The 23,055-nt window shown below is 42.5% G+C and overlaps 1 protein-coding gene across 1 annotated transcript in view; it reads right to left on the bottom strand.

Moving 5' to 3' along the window:
• Positions 1 to 939: 939 nt before the first annotated feature.
• The window catches only part of man1a2 (mannosidase, alpha, class 1A, member 2), a 136,811-nt gene continuing 114,695 nt past the window's right edge, over positions 940 to 23,055 (bottom strand). Inside the window, exons 14-15 of the mRNA XM_064976489.1 lie at positions 3,754 to 3,869; positions 940 to 3,380 (exon numbers count right to left, since the gene is read on the bottom strand). Coding sequence (XP_064832561.1) covers positions 3,248 to 3,380; positions 3,754 to 3,869 — 249 coding nt within the window. The 3' untranslated portion in view covers positions 940 to 3,247. The remainder of the gene's footprint in view (positions 3,381 to 3,753; positions 3,870 to 23,055) is intronic.

The raw sequence follows: 23,055 nt of genomic DNA, 5'->3' as shown, positions 1-23,055 counted from the left end.
AGCCAATTTTCACGGCAACTGATGACTAACTGAGAAAAGAGGGGTGGATGCGAGCAGGAGAGGCCGCCATCCCAACTGATGACTAACTGAGAAAAGAGGGGTGGATGCGAGCAGGAGAGGCCGCCATCCCAACTGATGACTAACTGAGAAAAGAGGGGTGGATGCGAGCAGGAGAGGCCGCCATCCCAATTTGGACAGATGGGTGAAACATTACTGAACTGATCTGCTCAAATCACTTAGAGGAACAGAAACAAAAAAACAAAACTGCGAAAAATAATATCTCTGCACTGACATGCTGTTTTGTCTTCTATTAACAGCAGTTGTTATGACAGGGAGAGAGAGAGCGTAGTGTGCCATGCTGTGGTGTTGTAAGGCAGAGGCTGCATGCCAGGACTATGACCTGCTGCTCCCTGTAACTGTTAGCGGCTTCATACTCAGATAACATCATGGAGAGCAGGGCACAGCAGGCTGACTGGGGCAGAAAGGTCCTAGATTGAAACGGAAACGGACAATCAACGACACATGCAAAGATAAAGTGCGCAGGAGTTCTCTTTGCAATTTCGGTAATTCCCATCCCAGGCAGTACCACATATGAGGGACAGCACAGCAAACTTTAATCTTTAGATACAAATCATCCCTGCCAAGTGTCCGATCACAGTTTGGGTGTTCAAAGTCTCGAATAGAATCTTAAAATCTTTGAAATCAATGAAACGTTATTGTTAAGCCTTACTAGCTGTTGAATTGATGTTTGAATTTTGAATATTAAGCAAGAACGCCCCCCTCAGGACAGGAGCTGAAAGAGAAGACTTGACTTCACCTTCTATAAACATTCTATAAAAAAGTATAGTAAAAAGGTGCAAGTAAAAGTATAGTAAATCCTGCAAGTAAATGCGTTAGATAAGGGAACAGAGTGAACAACAGGAAACAAACATTACACCATTTTAGTTATTCTGTTCACTTTCCATAACATCTTTATTGTCTCATTTTAAACATATTTACAGGTATTTTTTTGTTCAGTAAAAATACAAATACGGAACACTTTTTTTAAAATCAACATCCTCCCGGCGACTGACGGTGCCAAAGTACGCCTGGGCTTTCTCCCCAGACAGGAAGCAGCGATGATGTCAGAGTGAGGATGTCAGAGTGAGGTGGAGGTGATAAACATACTTCATACCATTCTACCCCAGTAGGCTGCTGCTACTGCCACCACCACGAGGAGGGAGACACTGAGCTGCTGACAGATGGGGACTGAGGGAGCAATAGCAGGGGAGAAAGAGAGGAATAGAAGCTGGAGGGATAGGAATGAGTAGAAAGGGTGTGACAGAGGAAAGAGGAATAGAGTGAGACAAGTGTTGTACAGGTGCAGCCAGGTGGTACTCATTCAAGACATGAGAAATTAGTGACAGAAACCAACCAATTAGCTAAGCAGCAACACAAATATAGTATGGCTTTATTGATTGGCAAGGTTAGTTGTTCTGTAATCAGCCCAACCCCAACATTATCCTCATCACTATTCCTTCATCATCATGGGTCTGCTAGAGCGACAGCTGGGTTTCTAGCAGACTGGTGTATGAGCTTGTGGGGTATGAGCTTGTGGTGTATGAGCTTGTGGGGTATGAGCTTGTGGTGTATGAGCTTGTGGGGTATGAGCTTGTGGTGTATGAATAACATTTTGTAAAATAAAAATACATTAAAAAAAGTATTGGCCAAAGGCGTCACACATAGCAACACTTGATAAGGCTTTAAATTAATTGATACTTCCAACAAAAATGGTATTTCTTCCAGGGTACATTTCTATTTCGCAGTGTTACCTTCAGTCCCCTAAACCTAAAGTGTATCCCCATCCACTCCAATGCACCAATCACAGATTCCTCACTAAACACAGCAGAGTTCCTTCCGTTCCATCTACTGTTGCAGAAACAACATTCATATGAAACACAAAAGGTCCATTAAGAACACAGCCCATAGAGAATGAATGGCATATCGTTCAACATACTCATCGCACAGGTGACGGAACCCAAGTCCTAATATGCGAGTGGTGATTGGAATGAGAACAAGAAACAGTTTAGGTAGAACCCTATCAGTAGGGTGGGGAGTTGTTCCTGAACAGGAAAAACTCCAGGCTATACCCATCAGTGGTAGTGTTAGAGCAACAATATGGCTCTGTGTCAGTCATTTTCAAAGGAGTCGAAGACACAGAAATAATAAATGAAGGGCTTTGTGTCTTCAGCTCCTACAGTGCTGTAACTTCACTCCCTTTTCCATCTCAGTAATCCAAGCAACAAAGTGCATAATTTATCCACAGGGGCCATTTTATCAGCAGACAAGAATCACGGCCAAATCAAGACCTGTCCAATTTGCCTGTGGAGTGTTAGTGATTTATGGAAAGACAGGAACAGAAATTGACCAGGCAAGAGGAGTGACTGGAGAAGTGAAGAAATATGACAAGAAAGAGAAGATGGAGGTGGAATGGAGTGATAAGACAAGGTTGAGAGGAGAGCGAGAAGCAGCATCGGTTGAATAGCAGCAACAAAAATATTTGAGGCCACCTGCTAATGATGAGAGATGGAAAGAGAGAATGATAGAGAAAGAACAGAAATGGCAGAATGTAGCAAAGAGAGCGCAAGGGATATCAATTCCATTTCACAGGCCCACTTTAGAAAGGTGCCAGAGGGGGACGCATTAAGCCGTTGCTCCTATCCACAAAGCAACACTGATACAGTTCCAGGTCAAGAGAGTAAACTGAAAATGGCAGACGGACCAGGAGGGTCACATTGTTGTGTCCCCGCCAATCAGTGTCCAAAAGATAGAATGAAAAAAACAAAAATCAACAAACCCCACTGATCGCATAGTCTTCAGTTTTACTGTCAGTCTGACTGTCTGGAATATACATATCCCTTCAGAGAAGTCTGTCTGTTTGTTCGTTCAGACTCCATACACCCCCCCTGTATGCGTCCGTTATGAGACAGTTTGGTGAAAACAAATCAAGCCTCCTGACAAAAAAGTCACATTACGAGGGCAATCACAAACGCTGAACGCACCCACCGTCCTTCTGATCAGCAGAGAGCTATAGAAAGTGAGTGAGAGAATTAAAGAATAAGAAAGGGAGCGAGAGAGGGGCTATTGTTCCAGTCCCCTCCACTCTACAATGGTCTGAGCTCTCTCCTTCTGCAGTCTGTAGTAGTGAGAGGGAGAGATGGAGGCAGGGACGCAAGGACGCATTGGTCCCCTGGAGGACCCCTAGTCTCTACCGCTGGGCCTGGCTCCCTGGGAGGGTGAGGTTGGCCAGGTGCAGTACCGGCAGGGGGTGGGCCTCCGTGTTGAACACCCAGCTCTCCAAAGGCATCAGGTCATCACTGGAGAACAACAGGTACAGATACCTGAACAAGATAGAGGGAGGGCGAGGTAGAAAGACAAGGAGGAGGGAAAGAGTAGACAATATTCAGCTGCTATATTCTGTTCATCAGTGCTATTTGTATGGTACAGGTGAGACAATGTGAACAGCAATAAACAGTCACCAGCAGAGGGTAGTAAAGCACACAGTTTCAGTGCATTCCGGGGGCTGCCAGGCCAGGACATCCCCATCTCAAACTAATTGGAAGTGAATGAACAGGACACAGGGGAGCTGCCCCATCCACTCCACCTCACCTCAGCCTAAAACAACAACCAGTGTAATATCACCCTAGAACAGGGGCTGGCCAACCCGAGAGCTATTGGGTGTGCAGTCTTGATTCAAAATGGCTGAGGACTTACTTGAGCGTCTCGGCCAGGAAGAAGCTCTGCTGAACGTCGTCGTAGGTTGGGTTGGACGAGTAGACATCCTTGACCCCGGAGAACCCGCCGCTGACCCTGCAGTACTTATCTATAGCCTGGAGGGGGAGACAGAGAGCAGCACTGTTAATCACCATACATTAGCCCTTTACACTCTAACCTATTGATGGGTTACAGTAACATGCTATAAATTACATCAGGCTCTGTGCTTCACCGCGCTGTATGGGTTTTGACTGACAAACGTTCTGAACTTGAGCACCGCACATGACAAGAAGTTGCCCCCTTCCCTGCAGCTAATTGGGCAACATTTGCACATATTTTGTTGTCTGAGTGAGGGAAATGCTGTAAATTAAGATGACTATGTATTTAGATTTTTATAATAAATACCGCTTTGATGTCATACAAGCAAGCACTGTTGACTCCTTTCTAATTACAATTTCTCTGAATTGCCTTGTGAAAACACAAAGATTGTACTCTTCTTTGAGTCATAAAAGTGCAATGAAATTACGTAGGAACTGTGCCCACTTTGGAGAGGTATGTGGCCACTTGGAGACACCAGTTAGCCCACTGACTCAAACTCTGTCTTACGTTCCAAGATGGCGTAGCAGTCGGACGTCTTATTTGTCTTGTCCCATCCCGTGTATATATTGTTTTCTTCGTATATATTTTTAATCTCAATTTCCTTCTAAGGACTGAACAAACTCTCCTGCAACCCGCCTCACCCAATGTGGTACGGATCTGCTATTTTCTACACTTTAGAACCGGAACCCCAATCAGAAGCTAGCCAGCTAACTAGCTAGCGTTCTACACCGTTAACTCGGACATCAGCCAGCCTCAGCCCGGTCAATTCCTGCCAGTCTGCACAGCGCGATATAAACCCAGAGCATATCGGACTGCTTTTTCTCTACCATATCTCCGGATTCCCACCGCAAGCTCTGAACCTTTACATATGCCTCTCCCGAATGTCAACATGCCATGTCTATTGCTGTTTTGGTAAGAGATTGTCTTATTTCACTGTAGAGCCTCCAGCCTCAATATGCTTTAGCTAACCCTTTTGTTCCCTTCTGTAACTGTAAAAGCCTTGGTTTCATGCATGTTAACATTAGAAGTCTCCTCCCTAAGTTTGTTTTATTCACTGATTTAGCACACTCCGCCAACCCGGATGTCCTGGCCGTGTCTGAATCCTGGCTTAGGAAGGCCACCAAAACCCCACAACTCTGCCAAAGGGGGCAGAGTTGCAATCTACTGCAGAGACAGCCTGCAGAGTTCTGTCATACTATCCAGGTCTGTGCCCAAACAATTCGAGCTTCTACTTTTAAAAATCCACCTTTCCATAAACAAGTCTCTCACTGTTGCCGCTTGTTATAGACCCCCTTCAGCCCCCAGCTGTGCCCTGGACACCATATGTGAATTGATTGCCCCCATCTATCTACAGAGTTCATACTGTTAAGTGACCTAAACTGGGACATTTAACACCACAGCCGTCCTACAATCTAAGCAAGATGCCCTCAATCACACACAAATTATCAAGGAACCTACCAGGTACAACGCTAAATCTGTAACCATGGGCACCCTCTTAGACATCATCCTGACCAACTTGCCCACTAAATACAACTCTGCTGTCTTCAACCAGGATCTCAGCGATCACTGCCTCTTTGCATGGGTCCGCGGTCAAACGACCACCTCTCATCACTGTCAAATGCTCCCTAAAACACTTCAGCGAGCAGGCCTTTCTAATCGACCTGGCCCGGGTATCCTGGAAGGATATTGACCGCATTCCATCAGTGCTCTTTAAAAGTGCTTTCCTCACCATCTTAAATAATCTTAAATACCATCTTAAATAAGCATGCCCCATTCAAAACATATAGAACTAAGAACAGATACAGCCTTGGTTCACCCCAGACTTAACTGCCTTTGACAGAAGGATAAGTAATCCTTCTCACCACCCCCCCCCCCCTTAATGATTTAGATGCACTATTGTAAAGTGGCTGTTCCACTGGATGTCAGAAGGTGAATTCACCAATTTGTAAGTCGCTCTGGATAAGAGCGTCTGCTAAATGACTTAAATGTAAATGTTAAATGTTTGACCAGCACAAAAACATCCTGTGGCGTTCTGCATTAGCATCGAATAGTCCCCGCGATATGCAACTTTTCAGAGAAGTCAGGAGCCAATATACTCAGTCAGTTAGGAAAGCTAAGGATAGCTTTTTCAAACAGAAATTTGGATCCTGTAGCACTAATTCCATAAAGTTTTGGGACACTAAAGTCCATGGAGAATAAGAGCACCTCCTCCCACTGCCCTGAGGATAGGAAACACTTTCAACACCGATAAATCTACGATAATCGATCATTTCAACAAGCATTTTTCTACAGCTGGCCATGCTTTCCACCAGGCTACACCTACCCCGGCCAAAATCTCAGCACCCCCTGCAGCAACATGCCCAAGCCCCACCCCCGCTTCTCCTTCACCCAAATCCAGACAGCTGATGTTCTGAAAGAGCTGCAAAATCTGGATCCCTACAAATAACCTGGGCTAGACAATCTGGACCTTCTCTTTCTAAAATGATCCACGGAAATTGTTGAAACCCCTAATACTGGCCTATTCGACCTCTCTTTTCTATCGTCTGAGATCCCCAAAGATTGGAAAGCTGTCACGGTCATTCCCCTCTTCAAAGGGGGAGACACTAGACCCAAACTGTTAAAAACCTATATCCATCCTGCCCTGCCTTTCTACAATCTTGGAAAGGCAAGTTAACAACCGTACCTTCTCCACAATGCAATCTGGTTTCCGAACTGGTCATGTGTGCACCTCAACCAAGCTCAAGGTCCTAAACGATATCATAACTGCCATCGATAAAAGAGTACCGTGCAGCCGTCTTCATCAACCTGGCCAAGGCGGTCAATCACTGCATTCTTATCGGCAGACTCAATAGCCTTGGCTTCTCAAATGACTGCCTCGCCTGGTTCACCAACTACTTCTCAGATAGAGTTCAGTGTGTCAAATCAGAGGGCCTGTTGTCCGTACCTCTGGCAGTCTCTATAGGGGTGCCACAGGGTTCAATTCTCGGGCCGACTCTTTTCTCTGTATATATCAATAATGTCGCTCTTCCTGCTGATGATTCTCTGATCCACCTCTACGCAGATGACACCATTCTGTATACATTTGGCCCTTCTTTGGACACTGTGCTAAAAAACCTCCAAAAGAGCTTCAATGCCCTACAACACTCCTTCCGTGGCCTCCAACTGCTTTTAAATGCTAGTAAAATTAAGTGCATGCTCTTCAACTGATTGCTGCCCGCACCCTCCTGCCCGACTAGCATCACTACTCTGGACGGTTCTGATTTAGAATATGTGGACAACTACAAATACCTTAGGTGTCTAGACTGTAAACTCTCCTTTCAGACTCACATTAAGCATCTCCATTCCAAAATTAAATCTAGAATCGGCTTCCGAATTTCGCATCAAAGCCTCCTTCACTCATGCTGCCAAACATACCCTCGCAAAACTGACTATCCTACCGATCCTTGAATTTGGCGATGTAATTTACAATATAGCCTCCAACACTCTACTCAGCAAACTGGATGTAGTCTATCACAGTGCCATCCGTTTTGCCACCAAAGCCCCATATAGAGTGGGGCAAAAAAGTATTTAGTCAGCCACCAATTGTGCAAGTTCTCACACTTAAAAAGATGAGAGAGGCCTGTAATTTTCATCATAGGTACACTTCAACTATGACAGACAAAATGAGAGAAAAAAATCCAGAAATGTTTTAATGAATTTATTTGCAAATTATGATGGAAAATAAGTATTTGGTCAATAAAAGTTTCTCAATACTTTGTTATATACCCTTTGTTGGCAATGACAGAGGTCAAACGTTTTCTGTAAATCTTCACAAGGTTTTCACACACTGTTGCTGGTATTTTGGCCCATTCCTCCATGCAGATCTCCTCTAGAGCAGTGATGTTTTGGGGCTGTTGCTGGGCAACACAGACTTTCAACTCCCTCCAAAGATTTTCTATGGGGTTGAGATCTGGAGACTGGTTAGGCCACTCCAGGACCTTGAAATGCTTCTTACGAAGCCACTCCTTCGTTGCCCAGACGGTGTGTTTGGGATCATTGTCATGCTGAAAAACCCAGCCACGTTTCATCTTCAATGCCCATGCTGATGGAAGGAGGTTTTCACTCAAAATCTCACGATACATGGCCCCATTCATTCTTTCCTTTACACGGATCAGCCGTCTTGGTCCCTTTGCAGAAAAACAGCCCAAATTCATGATGTTTCCACCCCCATGCTTCACAGTAGGTATGGTGTTCTTTGGATGCAACTCAGCATTCTTTGTCCTCCAAACACAACGAGTTGAGTTTTTACCAAAAAGTTATATTTTGGTTTCATCTGACCATATGACATTCTCCCAATCTTCTTCTGGATCATCCAAATGCTCTCTAGCAAACTTCAGACGGGCCTGGACATGTACTGGCTTAAGCAGGGGGATACGTCTGGCACTGCAGGATTTGAGTCCCTGGCGGCATAGTGTGTTACTGATGGTAGGCTTTGTTACTTTGGTCCCAGCTCTCTGCAGGTCATTCACTAGGTCCCCCCGTGTGGTTCTGGGATCATTTTGACCCCACAGGGTGAGATCTTGCGTGGAGCCCCAGATCGAGGGAGATTATCAGTGGTCTTGTATGTCTTCCATTTCCTAATAATTGCTCCCACAGCTGATTTCTTCAAACCAAGCTGCTTACCTACTGCAGATTCAGTCTTCCCAGCCTGGTGCAGGTCTACAATTTTGTTTCTGGCGTCCTTTGACAGCTCTTTGATCTTGGCCATAGTGGAGTTTGGAGTGTGACTGTTTGAGGTTGTGGACAGGTGTCTTTTATACTGATAAGTTCAAACAGGTACCATTAATACAGGTAACAAGTGGAGGACAGAGGAGCCTCTTAAAGAAGAAGTTACAGGTCTGTGAGAGCCAGAAATCTTGCTTGTTTGTAGGTGACCAAATACTTATTTTCCACCATAATTTGCAAATAAATTCATTAGAAATCCTACAATGTGATTTTCTGGATTTTTCTTCTTCTAATTTTGTCTGTCATAGTTAAAGTGTACCTATGATGAAAATGACAGGCCTCTCTCATCTTTTTAAGTGGGAGAACTTGCACAATTGGTCGCTGACTAAATACTTTTTTTGCCCCACTGTACTACCCAACACCGTGACCTGTATGCTCTCGTTGGCTGGCCCTCACTACATATTCATGGCCAAACACACTGGCTCCAGGTCATCTATGTCTTTGCTAGGTAAAGCCATGCCTTATCTCAGCTCACTGGTCACCATAGCAACACCCACCCGTAGCACGCGCTCCAGCATGTATATTTCACTGGTCACCCCCAAAGCCAACACTTTTTTTTGGCCGCCTTTCCTTACAGTTCTCTGCTGCCAATGACTGGAACAAATTGCAAAATTCACTGAAGCTGGAGTCTTATATTTCCCTCTCTAATTTTAAGCATCAGCTTTCAGAGCACCTTACTGATCACTGTACCTGTACACAGCCAATCTGTAAATAGCACACCCAACTACCTCATCCCCATATTGTTACTTATCCTCTTGTTCTTTTGCACCCCAGCATTTCTACTTGCACATCATCATCTGCACATCTATTACTCCAGTGTTAATGCTAAATTGTAATTATTTAACCTCTATGGCCTATTTATTTCATTACCTCCCTACTCTTCTACATTTGCACACACTGTACATAGATTTTTCTATTGTGTTATTGACTGTACGTTTTTTAATGTGAACCCCCGTGTTGTTGTTTTTGTCGCACTGCTTTGCTTTATCTTAGCCAGGTCGCAGTTGTAAATGAGAACTTGTTCTCAACTGGCCTACCTGGTTAATTAAATAAAGGTGAAATAAAAATATAAATAAAACATGTTTCACCTGCCCCTATCATTTTACGAATGTATCCAGAGTATTTACAGATTTCATTATCAACAAATGGGGCGAAAAGTACAGCAAATGTAAAATGCACATCCAATCAACAGTGTAATGTTAGGATTGTGTCAGGTGAACGGTTGTGTCCACCTTTATTCTAATCTTTTTTTCCATAATAATTGCTACCATGATTATGCATATCGTTTTGTGTGTGTGTGTATGTGTACACAGCTTCTCTCTGCTGGGCTCATTTCTGAGGGCTATGCACTACAACAGTTGGGCACAACTAACCTCAAAACACATGACTCACACACACTCAGATGAAGTTGGATGAAGGAGCCCCTAGACACTGATCTAAGATTTTATTTCACTAATGGTCAAGTTTAGGAATTAGAAAGTTAAGGTGCCCAGGAGCTACTACTCAGAGCCTAAGGTAAAACAGCATGTGTGTATGAGCGTGCGTCAGTGTTTTCCATGAGAGCTGTCTGTCGGCTAAACAGCCGATAACAGACTAATTGTCATCCGGCTACTTTTTTCATTTCATAAATGAACTAGGATTCTTTTCATTTACGTTTCACGGTTTAATTTGTGAGTCAGAAAAGTCCACATTGGTGTCTCCCGCTAGAACGAACAAGGCATCTTCTAGTGATCATTTTTTATTTATTTTTATTTCACCTTTATTTAACCAGGTAGGCTAGTTGAGAACAAGTTCTCATTTGCAACTGCGACCTGGCCAAGATAAAGCATAGCAGTGTGAACAGACAACAACACAGAGTTACACATGGAGTAAACAATAAACAAGTCAATAACATAGTAGAAAAAAAATCTATATACATTGTGTGCAAAAGGCATGAGGAGGTAGGCAATAAATAGGCCATAGGAGTGAATAATTACAATTTAGCAGATTAACACTGGAGTGATAAATGATTCAGATGAACATGTGCAGGGAGAGATACTGGTGTGCAAAAGAGCAGAAAAGTAAATAAAATAAAAACAGTATGGGGATGAGGTAGGTAAATTGGGTGGGCTATATACCGATGGACTATGTACAGCTGCAGCGATCGGCGATTGCCATGGACCCTGAGACTAAACACCTCCCCCTGCAACTGGATCCTGGACATCCTGATGGGCCACCCCCAGGTGGTAAGGGTAGGTAACAACACATCCGCCACACTGATCCTCAACACGGGGGCCCCTCAGGGGTGCGTGCTCAGTCCCCTCCTGTACTCGCGGTTCACTCATGACTGCATGGCTAGGTACGACTCCAACACCATCATCAAGTTTGCCGATAACACAACAGTGGTAGGCCTGATCATCAACAACAAGACTGCCTAAAGGGAGGAGGTCAGAGACCTGGCCGTGTGGTGCCAGGATAACAATCTCTCCCTCCACGTGATCAAAACAAAGGAGATGATTGTAAACTACAGGAAAAGGAGGACAGAGCACGCCCCCATTCTCATTGACAGGGCTGTAGTGGAGCAGGTTGAGAGCTTCAAGTTTGTTGGTGTCCACATCACCAACAAACTCATGGTCCAAACTAGAGGTCGACCGATTATGATTTTTCAACGCCGATACCGATTATTGGAGGACCAAAAACCCGACACCAATTAATCGGCCATTTAATTTTTTTTTATTTGTAATAATGACAATTACAACAATACTGAATGAACACTTATTTTAACTTAATATAATACATCAATAACATCAATTTAGCCTCAAATAAATAATGAAACATGTTAAATTTGGTTTAAATAATGCAAAAACAAAGTGTTGGAGAAGAAAGTAAAAGTGCAATATGTGCCATGTAAAGAAAGCTAATGTTTAAGTTTCTTGCTCAGAACATGAGAACATATGAAAGCTGTTGTTACCTTGAAACACGAGTCTTCAATATTCCCAGGTAAGACGTTTTAGGTTGTAGTTATTATAAGAATTATAGGACTATTTCTCTCTATACCATTTGTATTTCATTAACCTTTGACTATTGGATGTTCTTATAGGCACTTTAGTATTGCCAGTGTAACAGTATAGCTTCTGTCCCTCTCCTCGCCCCTAACTGGGCTCAAACCAGTGGTGTGGGAGCTGTGCTTTGGCAAAGTGGGTGGAGTTATATCCTTCCTGTTTGGCCCTGTCCGGGGGTGTCCTCGGATAGGGCGGCCACAGTGTCTCCTAACCCCTCCTGTCTCAGCCTCCAGTATTTATGCTGCAGTAGTTTATGTGTCGGGGGGCTGGGGTCAGTTTGTTATATCTGGAGTACTTCTCCTGTCCAATTCGGTGTCCTGTGTGAATCTAAGTGTGCGTTCTCTAATTCTCTCCTTCTCTCTCTCGGAGGACCTGAGCCCTAGGACCATGCCCCAGGACTACCTGACATGATGACTCCTGATGTCCCCAGTCCACCTGGCCGTGCTGCTGCTCCAGTCTCAACTTTTCTGCCTTATTATTATTCGACCATGCTGGTCATTTATGAACATTTGAACATCTTGGCCATGTTCTGTTATAATCTCCACCCGGCACAGCCGGAAGAGGACTGGCCACCCCACATATGCTCTCTCTAATTCTCTTTCTTTCTCTCTCTCGGAGGACACAGTCACAAAGTGAGAGATGACAAGGAAACACTGCGGGTTTGTCAGTCTGCTGTCTGTCCCCCCGCCCGGTACCTCTTATTTTTGTGCTCTGTGGTTGGCTGCAGTCAAATTTATTTTCACAGAAGAAGGTGAGCATGATGCTTCTTCATCGTCTCCTGTGAGTGAATTTACACATTCCATGTAAGTGGTAAAGATTAGATGAAATCAACATAATTATCGTTTTGTGGCACATTCATTTATTTTCTTTTGTATGTTTTATAGGCTTATGCTATAGCCAGCTGCTGAGCCGGGGCGCATCGGCTATTTACTGTGGTTTGATTGATGACCGAACAGCAAGTGCTGACCAGTTTACAAAAGGTGTCAAACTGACTGAATAAAGTCAATGTCCTATATCCTTTTGCTATTCATAAATGTAGTTATGTCCAAACATCTTGTTTTTATTTTCCTAAGATTCAAAGCCCATGTGGAAACTTGCCAGTGACCGCTAAAGTGACTTCTCAGCAGGGTTGCCAGGTCTAGCTGAAATTTCTAGTCCAATGACCATTCAAAACCTGCCCACAAAGCTTGAAAACTAGCCTAATGTTTTGGGGAACCAATTATCTCTTGGCTCCACAATGTCTGTGTGCCAGTCACTGTGTCTCTGTGAGCTTGTCCAGAATGGGAGTGTCTAAAATTACAATTGATATATATCCTAATGTCTTGGTACTATGTTGTACCAAGAACGAGAAGTAGAACCTCGTTTTAGGAGAGCAAACTGAACGATAATTTATAGCTAATGCTGTCTGGCTATGGAATACTCCTCTCTCAAGTAAAGTCTTCCTTTGTAATGTTCTTAAGATTTGTTATTCGTCATGTGAGTTGAGATGGGTGTGTCTTGGCTATAAATGATACTAAGAACTGTTTTGTAAGCACTCTCAGAGAATTAATTTATAGACTCTGAATTGATCTGAGAGTCACAGGGTTGTGATGGAGCTCATATAATTAAAGATGGACTTTATGATAACTCTGACTTGTGTGTGGTTTGCTCTCATGATTTGGTAAATACAGGAAATTTCCACTACAAATCTCATAATTAAAATTCCTCAAACATACAAGTATTTTATACCATTTTAAAGGTAATCTTGTTGTTAATCCCACCAGTGTCCGATTTCAAACAGGCCTTACAGCGAAAGCACCAAATGATTATGTTAGGTCAGAGCCAAGTCACAGAAAAACCACACAGCCATTTTTCCAGCCAAAAGAGTGGAGTTATAAAAATCAGAAATAGAGATAGAATTAATCACTAACCTTTGATGATCTTCATCAGATGACAATCATAGGACTTCATGTTACACAATACACATATGTTTTGTTCGATAAAGTTCATATTTATATCAAATAATCTCTGTATACATTGGCACGTTATATTCAGTAGTTCCAAAAACATCCGGTGATTTTGCAGAGAGCCACATCAATTCACAGAAATACTCATTATAAATGTTGATGAAAATACAAGTGTTATACATGGAACTTTAGATAAACTTTTCCTTAATGCAACCGCTGTGTCAGATTTCGAAAAAGCTTTATGGAAAAAGCAAACCATGCAATAATCTGAGTACGGTGCTCAGAGACCCAACAAGCCAAAAAGATATCCGCCATATTGTGCAGTCAACAGAAGTCAGAAATAGCATTATACAGTGCCTTGCGAAAGTATTCGACCCCCTTGAACTCTGCGACCTTTTGCCACATTTCAGGCTTCAAACATAAAGATATAAAACTGTATTTTTTTGTGAAGAATCAACAACAAGTGGGACACAATCATGAAGTGGAACGACATTTATTGGATATTTCAAACTTTTTTAACAAATCAAAAACTGAAAAATTGGGCGTGCAAAATTATTAAGCCCCTTTACTTTCAGTGCAGCAAACTCTCTGCAGAAGTTCAGTGAGGATCTCTGAATGATCCAATGTTGACCTAAATGACTAATGATGACAAATACAATCTACCTGTGTGTAATCAAGTCTCTGTATAAAAGCACCTGCACTGTGATAGTCTCAGAGGTCCGTTAAAAGCGCAGAGAGCATCATGAAGAACAAGGAACACACCAGGCAGGTCCGAGATACTGTTGTGAAGAAGTTTAAAGCTGGATTTGGATACAAAAAGATTTCCCAAGCTTTAAACATCCCAAGGAGCACTGTGCAAGCGATAATATTGAAATGGAAGGAGTATCAGACCACTGCAAATCTACCAAGACCTGGCCGTCCCTCTAAACTTTCAGCTCATACAAGGAGAAGACTGATCAGAGATGCAGCCAAGAGGCCCATGATCACTCTGGATGAACTGCAGAGATCTACAGCTGAGGTGGGAGACTCTGTCCATAGGACAACAATCAGTCGTATATTGCACAAATCTGGCCTTTATGGAAGAGTGGCAAGAAGAAAGCCATTTCTTAAAGATATCCATAAAAAGTGTTGTTTAAAGTTCGCCACAAGCCACCTGGGAGACACAACAAACATGTGGAAAAAGGTGCTCTGGCCAGATGAAACCAAAATTGAACTTTTTGGCAACAATGCAAAACGTTATGTTTGGCGTAAAAGCAACACAGCTCATCACACTGAACACACCATACCCACTGTCAAACATGGTGGTGGCAGCATCATGGTTTGGGCCTGCTTTTCTTCAGCAGGGACAGGGAAGATGGTTAAAATTGATGGGAAGATGGATGGAGCCAAATACAGGACCATTCTGGAAGAAAACCTGATGGAGTCTGCAAAAGACCTGAGACTGTGACAGAGATTTGTCTTCCAACAAGACAATGATCCAAAACATAAAGCAAAATCTACAATGGAATGGTTCAAAAATAAACATATTCAGGTGTTAGAATGCACGCGCAATTTTTCAGTTTTTGATTTGTTAAAAAAGTTTGAAATATCCAATGAATGTCGTTCCACTTCATGATTGTGTCCCACTTGTTGTTGATTCTTCACAAAAAAATACAGTTTTATATCTTTATGTTTGAAGCCTGAAATGTGGCAAAAGTTCGCAAAGTTCAAGGGGGCCGAATACTTTCGCAAGGCACTGTAAATATTCACTTACCTTTGATGATCTTCATCAGAATGCACTCCCAGGAATCCCAGGTCCACAATAAATGTTTGTTTTGTTCAATAATGTTCATCATTTATGTCCAAATAGCTACTTTTGTTATCGCGTTTTGTAAACAAATCCAATCTCACAAAGTATGTTCACTAGGAGCAGACGAAATGTCAAAAAGTTCCGTTACAGTCCTTTAGAAACATATCATACGATGTATAGAATCAATCTTTAGGATGTTTTTAACATAAATCTTCAATAATGTTCCAACCGGAGAATTCCTTTGTCTGCTACCTCTCACGTGAACGAGTGTCACGAGTTTGGGGCACTCTGCCAGACCACTGACTCAAAGAGCCCATTTGAGCCCCTCCTTTACAGTAGAAGCCTCAAACAAGTTTCTAAAGACGGTTGACATCTAGTGGAAGCCTTAGGAAGTGCAACATGACCAATATCCCACTGTATCTTCAATAGGGAATGAGTTGAAAATCAACCAACCTCAGATTTCCCACTTCCTGGTTGGATTTTTTCTCATGTTTTTGCCTGCCATATGAGTTCTGTTATACACAGAGACATCATTCAAACAGTTTTAGAGACTTCAGAGTGTTTTCTATCCAAATATACATATATTAGCAACTGGGATTGAGTAGCAGGCAGTTTACTCTGCGCACCTTATTCATCCAAGCTACTCAATACTGCCCCCAGCCATAAGAAGTTTTAAGACTACAAACCATTATAAATTGCCTATTTGCAAGATTGACTTGTCATTTCAAAAGGCATAGGCTACTGACTAAAATCTGGGGTTATGATTGTGATTCAACTTTTTCTGAGCTACATGCAGGTACCTTAAATGGCCCCTGATAGGCCGACATCTCATTTCAGGGAAGTCCACAACGAAACTGGCATTAAATGTGGAGAATGATACATTTGTGATAGAGCTGTATGACCATGATCACAATTGATAACTTCCAAATTAATTAACTAAAAATGGCCATTAATAATAGCATAATAAGACAAGGCTTCAACAACAATAAACAGAAGTTATTTATTAAATTAGTTTGCCAGCTCCAGGTAGCCTACATAAGTGGCACAAACTGATTTGCAACGACTCCAGCGATATTGTCATTTCAACATATTGTGGAAGGACCACCAGAGGGCAGGCTGGGCTCACGGATAGTAGCCCAACAAGGCATGGGAGACAAGGTAACCAGAGGCAATTAAGCACAGCTGACGGTACTAATGACATACTCTCCTTCCCCTAATAGAGAGAGAATGGAACCAGCAGAGTGGGGAGGGGAAAACTATCTCTGGAAGATGGCCACCGAGAGAGAGGAGCTATCCAGGAGGAACCACTAAGACGGTGACAATCCCGTGACTTTTTGTTGTAGTTTAAAGATAATCCTATTGTGTTCCTGTTTCATCTGGAGAAGAAGATGTATGGTTTTTCTTGGAAGATTTTCATTGATTATGTTGGAGTGTTTGTGTTGACCAAATGCCCTCAATAGAGAACTGTGTTCAATCAAGAAAACCTACTCCTGACTCGTTTATTCCACCTTCCCGCTTTAGAGTGACGCCCAATTACTTGGCCCGCTCACAAAATTTATTGTGTCAAATGGTAGGCTACAGAAGCCTACAATGGCATAGAAATGAATAGGATATTTGATAGCCAACAGATGCAAATGTATCATTCTCCACATTTAATGTCAGTTTCATTGTGGACTTTCCTCCCATAACAGAAGCAGACGAGGGATATCCATAACTTTCCATCTCAAATTTCCCCTCACGCAGAGCTCAAGACCCAAGAACTGAGCATGAGTAAAACCCTTTGCTTGATATGGTTTTCCATAATCAAAGTCGACATTAGAATACCATTTACTTTAAACCACCCCCAAGCAAATATATCTAAAGTGCTCTAGTGTGCCTTAAGTGGGTTTCCAGTGCTTTGTCTCCATCATTTCTTGATGTGCATCAGTTCTAATGCGTTTATATGTTTTATAGAAAAATGGTTGGAAATAGATGTCTCTATATTGACAATCTAAATAGCATACCTACAACTGGTAAAAAGTTGTCACGATGTGTGCTTGTGCTGCTCTCTCCTCTCACTCACGAGACTCAGCAGCCCCCTGCAGAGCTCTCTCAACCAGTGCACTCAACACAAACCCAACCACTCCGGCCCTCCCCACTACTCACTCTCCGGCCCTCACCCTCCCCACCCACTCAGAAACAGCCTGCTCAGTGCCTGATATTTCACTGTGACCTGCTGCTGACTATATATATATACATACATACACACACAGAAAGTCTTCAGACCACAATCACCCGACCTCCACAATCACCCGACCTCCACAATCACCCGACCTCCACAATCACCCGACCTCCACAATCACCCGACCTCCACAATCACCCGACCTCCACAATCACCCGACCTCAACCCAATTGAGATGGACCGCAGAGTAAAGGAAAAGCAGACAAGTGCTTAGAATATGTGGGAACTCCTTCAAGACTGTTGGAAAAGCATTCCAGGTGAAGCTGGTTGAGAGAATACCAAGAGTGTGCAAAGCTGTCATTTAGGCAAACGGTGCCTATTTCTAAGAATCAAAATATATAAATATACTTTTTTGGTTACTACATGACTCCATGTGTGTTATTTCATAGTTTTGATGTCTTCACTATTATTCTACAATGTAAAAAATAGTAAAAATAAAGAAAAACCCTTGAATGAGTAAGTGTGTCCAAACTTTTGATTGGTACTGTATATATAAACATAGCCTACCTATTGCTTTTGTAATAGCTTTTTGTAATTAGAATCAGTTGCCTAAGGCTGCTTGAATGCAGAGGAGATGCGATGTTGTGGTGCTGTTTCTTTGCGTTTACGTCTTGCTCCAGTATACTGGGGTGATGTTAGTGTAAATGTGTCAAAATATTTGAGGTGTTGGCAGCTGCATAGGCTATTCTCGTTGAGTGTGACGACATAATGTTACCGTTTTATCCACAACTCTGTCCATCGCCGTTGTAATCTAGTGGGAAGACAAAATGTTCCCAAACTGGAGATTTAAACAATGATGGAGGATCCTCTAATTCTGGTTTATCCACCACTCGCCATCGTACAGAACTAGTTCCCGGTTGCGCCTCACAAAAGGACAGTTTGAAATGCACCCAATAAGATTCGAATTTTGATTACAACATGCGCATAGGCTCAAGTTGTTTTAACAGAATAGGCAGAATTATATATATTTTTTTAAATCTCAGATTTACTCCAGAGGCATAGGCCTATAAGGCAACGTATACATAGCATATAGGTGTAGTGTGTTTTTCACAGTGCGGACCGAACCGACGTCCCCATACCAAACAGTTTGGTACAAATACCTGCACCGTTACATTGCTAGTAGATAAGACTAATTTTTCTGACTAGATTACTAATCTACTGCCTTCCTTCAAATTCCCACCCACAGTGTTTGATTGACAGGTCTGAAACCCTAACAACTCTATGACTCACAAACATCCTGCCCCCTCCCCTGACAACCCTACCCACAGCAATTGATTGACAGGCCAAACTGTTAAAGGGATAGTTCACCCAAATTCAAAATAACACATTGGTTTCTTTAACCCAAGAGACCACAGAGCATAATTTGAATAACAAACAATCAATGTGGCAATTTATATCTTGCAGCAAAACTGTAAAATATTACTTTAATCTCAAGGGAAGAGAGGTTTAATGTTAAAAAAGTTTCTTGCTTAGAAAATAGTCCTAATTATATAGGCCTATGCAAGTCATGTCTTTCTACGCAATATTACCAATCTGGGAGGTAAAGTATTCAATAATTTAACTGTGCATTTTGGATGGAATCAAGGCATTAGAAGGTACTAGAGGGGCCACCAAAATAGAGTTCATTCTGAAAAAAAATAATCCCAGGGGGCATGCCCAGGTTTTCTACTCCATGTACTTACGGAAAATGTGTGTGTGTGATCAAACATGAGCTGATCGTGCAGGAGCACAGTGTAGCACAAGAGAGAGGTGGGGAGATCAGAATCTGTGTAGAACCTGTCTGGTGCTTTCTATGAGAGGTAGAGAAGGAGAGAAAGGGGCATGACAGAGGGTGAAAGCAACAGAGAGCGAGGGAGAGAGTGCCATAGACACAGAGAAAAGCAAAGCCAAGTTTCCGTTCAAAAGAGAGAAAGAATATGAAGGTAAAAAGAGAGAAAGAATATGAAGGCAGAAAGAGAGACAGGGCAAATAGAAAATGAGAGCAAGTGAAAATGAAAGAGTAAGAGAGAGGAGGAGAGGGAAGGAAGAGGGGTGTGTGGTGCAGAGGAGCAGTAGTGGAAGAATTAAGAAGTGTACTCCCTCCATCTCCATTCAATCACTCAGGCTTAGGGAGGCTGCATTCAGACCCACAACAGCTCTCAGCTTTCAAGAGCACCAACATTACCAAAAGCCAGAGGGCAGCGCATACACTCTACACACAGGAATAGATAGAGAAAGGAGGAAAAGGAGGAGATAAGGAGAAGGGAAGAAAGAGGGATAGAAGAAAAGAGGGAGAGAGAGATGAGATGGGTGAGTGGTGGCAAGGAGGAGGAGAGGGGGAGTGGAGGGAAGCCAGAGAAAGAGAGAGCAGAGTGAAAGTGGTTGAGAGGAGGATTGAGAGAAAGGAGGCAGAAGTGTTTCTGACCTTTGAAAATAAAAGCCTCAGTGGGGAACAGACATGACAAAAAGAGGATGATAACGGGAGAGAGAAAAATATGAGAACAGTAAATACTCCTTTCTCAAGTAGGATTAGTCTGTCGTGTGTTCACACACTGATCCGCTCTCCTTTTACAGTTGCAATGGGTCGATACACTTATCCAATTCTTTCAGATCTACACTGGTACAGAGAAGTTGCCTGGCTACCCAAACTCTTGCTCCGGCCAAACTCTTGCTCCGGCCACGGACGTTAGTTTCTTCTCAGCAATTAGTCTGGATTTGAGTATCTCCCCGACAAGTTCTAGAACACAAACACATTCTAAGCATTATGATTAGCCCAGAAACCAATGGGTTGGGCCAGAGCCAGAGCACACATGGGTAAAGCAGCATTTTCAAAATGTGTCATTGGCTTTGATACTCTGATTGGTAAGAGATGATCCAATTGCTGATAACCTTTGTTTGTACAACACACCTAATTTTGACATCCCCACAAACGACTTCAACAATGGCAGTTTCAGACTGAAGTATGTAGCGAACATAGAGCAGCGGAATCAAATCAAATGTATTTATAAAGCCCTTCTTACATCAGCTGATATCTCAAAGTGCTGTACAGAAACCCAGCCTAAAACCCCAAACAGCAAGCAATGCAGGTGTAGAAGCACGGTGGCTAGGGAAAACTCCCTAGAAAGGCCAGAACCTAGGAAGAAACCTAGAGAGGAACCAGGCTATGAGGGGTGGCCAGTCCTCTTCTGGCTGTGCCGGGTGGAGATTATAACAGAACATGGCCAAGATGTTCATAGATGACCAGCAGGGTAAAATAATAATAATCACAGTGGTTGTAGAGGGTGCAACAGGTCAGCACCTCAGGAGTAAATGTCAGTTGGCTTTTCACAGCCGATCATTCTGAAAAATTCAGTTTGAGTCGTCCGACAATCTGAGAAGGTACTGCTAGATGCTACGGATTCATAAGGGAATGGGCATGGATGGATAGGTAAACTCATAATGGCAACATGTGACTCGTTTCAGTAAACTAGGCGTATGTCACACGTGACTACCTCACAGGAGAGGCATTTGAACGTAAGCTTCTTTTTTTCTTTTTTTTTTTAAATCAAAAGGCATTTTTTTGGGCAGAAAGGCCTTCTGGAACATGTGAACTTTCATGTGCCTTAATAACAAACGTGTATGCTATCTGTAAATGCAAATAAAATTGTTACTTTTCAAGTTGGTTTAGCCACAGAAAAAGACGATGAGTTTGAATTGGTCTGCAATGGAGCAAGCGTCTGTCTATAACATGAGCTGGTCAGTATGTGTAGGTAATCCTTTCTAACGTGGCGTTTTTGAAGGATATCACATAGGAGAACCGCAAAAGTGTTGCTCTCCAATTTCTGGAGGACCGAGTTTCCAAATCAGTGGAATACCCGGTGGTATTAGAGTACAATAGCGAAAGAGTTGGAGAAAATTCTGCCGTTTGATTGCAAATATGCAGAGGGAGTCGAAAAGAGAACACCTGTCTCCGGATTACATCTTCAAACTAAGGGCAACCATGGCATCCGTGACAGAGAGGGAGAAGTGTCCATCCATCTATACGGGTAAGATAGAATATCTGAAAATGCAGCTAGCTTGACTAAGTTTCTGCTTAGCCTGCTGGCTCGCTAGCTAACTTTAGCTGGCTGGCTCGCTAGCTAACGTCAAGTGTATACTCTGTGTAGTAATATTATTAGAGAGAGCCATTTGCATTGCCATTTATAGTCTAATGTTAGCTAGCTAGCTAACATTGAACCTGGTGGGTTAGCTACCTGCAGATTCATGCAGGGTAGTAACGTTATGAGTTGGGATTATGGTTTATCTCTAAACAAAAGACTCCACTGTGCAAGTAACCATTTCACTACACCTTCTGTATCCTGAGCATGTGACAAGTTAACTTTGATTTAATTTGATATAGTATGTGTTTACCAGAGATGGTAATATGAAGGAACATGACCTGCACCAAAGTCAAGTTAGGATATAACGCTAGGCCAATGAGACAGTGTCCAAGTTCTAAAATTCTACACATGAACGCCCTGCTTTTATTTCGTCACACTCACAACCGTAAGCTATTTTCTATAATTGGGTCGCCATTAACTTGTATATAATGATCTTGTTGTGAGTTTATTTTCCTGTAATAATGAAGACAAATGAGCTAAAGTGAAGATGTTGTCAGCTATATGATATGGTCATTATTTGAACTGGCTAGCCAGCACACTTAACATTAGCTAGCTAGCTAACAAGCTAGAAAGGAACCAACACATTGTTTAGAAAGTTGCTTTTAGTTGCCTGGTTTGCTGGACTGAAATACAGTACCAGTCAAAAGTTCATACACACCTACTTATTCAAGGGTTTTTCTTATTTAAACAAAAAACTATTTTCTACATTGTAGAATAATAGTGAAGACATCAAAACTATGAAATAATGTAATAACCTAAAAAAGTGTAAACAATTCAAAACAGATTTGAGATTCTTCAAAGTAGCCATCCTTTGCCTTGATGACAGCTTTGCACACTCAACCAGCTTCATGAGGTAGTCACCTGGAATGCATTTCAATTAACAGGTGTGCCTTGTTAAAAGTTCATTTGGGGAATTTCTTTCCTTCTTAATGCATTTGAGCCATTCAGTTTTGTTGTGACAAGATAGGGCTATCTTCTGTATACCAACCCTATTTGGTAAAAGACCAAGTCCATATTATGTCAAGAACAGCTCAAATAAGCAAAGAGGAACGACAGTCCATCATTACTTTAAGACATGAACGTCAGTCAATCTGGAAAATTTAAAGAACTTTGAAAGTTCCTTCAAGTGCAGTCACAAAAACTATCAAGTGCTATGATGAAACTGGCTCTCATGAGGACCGCCACAGGAATGGAAGACCCAGAGTTACCTCTGCTGCAGAGGATACGTTCATTAGAGTTACCAGCCTCAGAAATTGCAGCCCAAAAAAATGCTTCACAGAGTTCAAGCAACAGACACATCTCAACATCAACTGTTCAGAGGAGA

Source organism: Oncorhynchus masou, chromosome 10 (assembly GCF_036934945.1).
Source record: "Oncorhynchus masou masou isolate Uvic2021 chromosome 10, UVic_Omas_1.1, whole genome shotgun sequence".
Lineage (NCBI taxonomy): Eukaryota > Metazoa > Chordata > Actinopteri > Salmoniformes > Salmonidae > Oncorhynchus > Oncorhynchus masou.
Note: the sequence above shows the minus strand (reverse complement) of the source record. Positions and strands in the feature narration are given on the sequence as shown.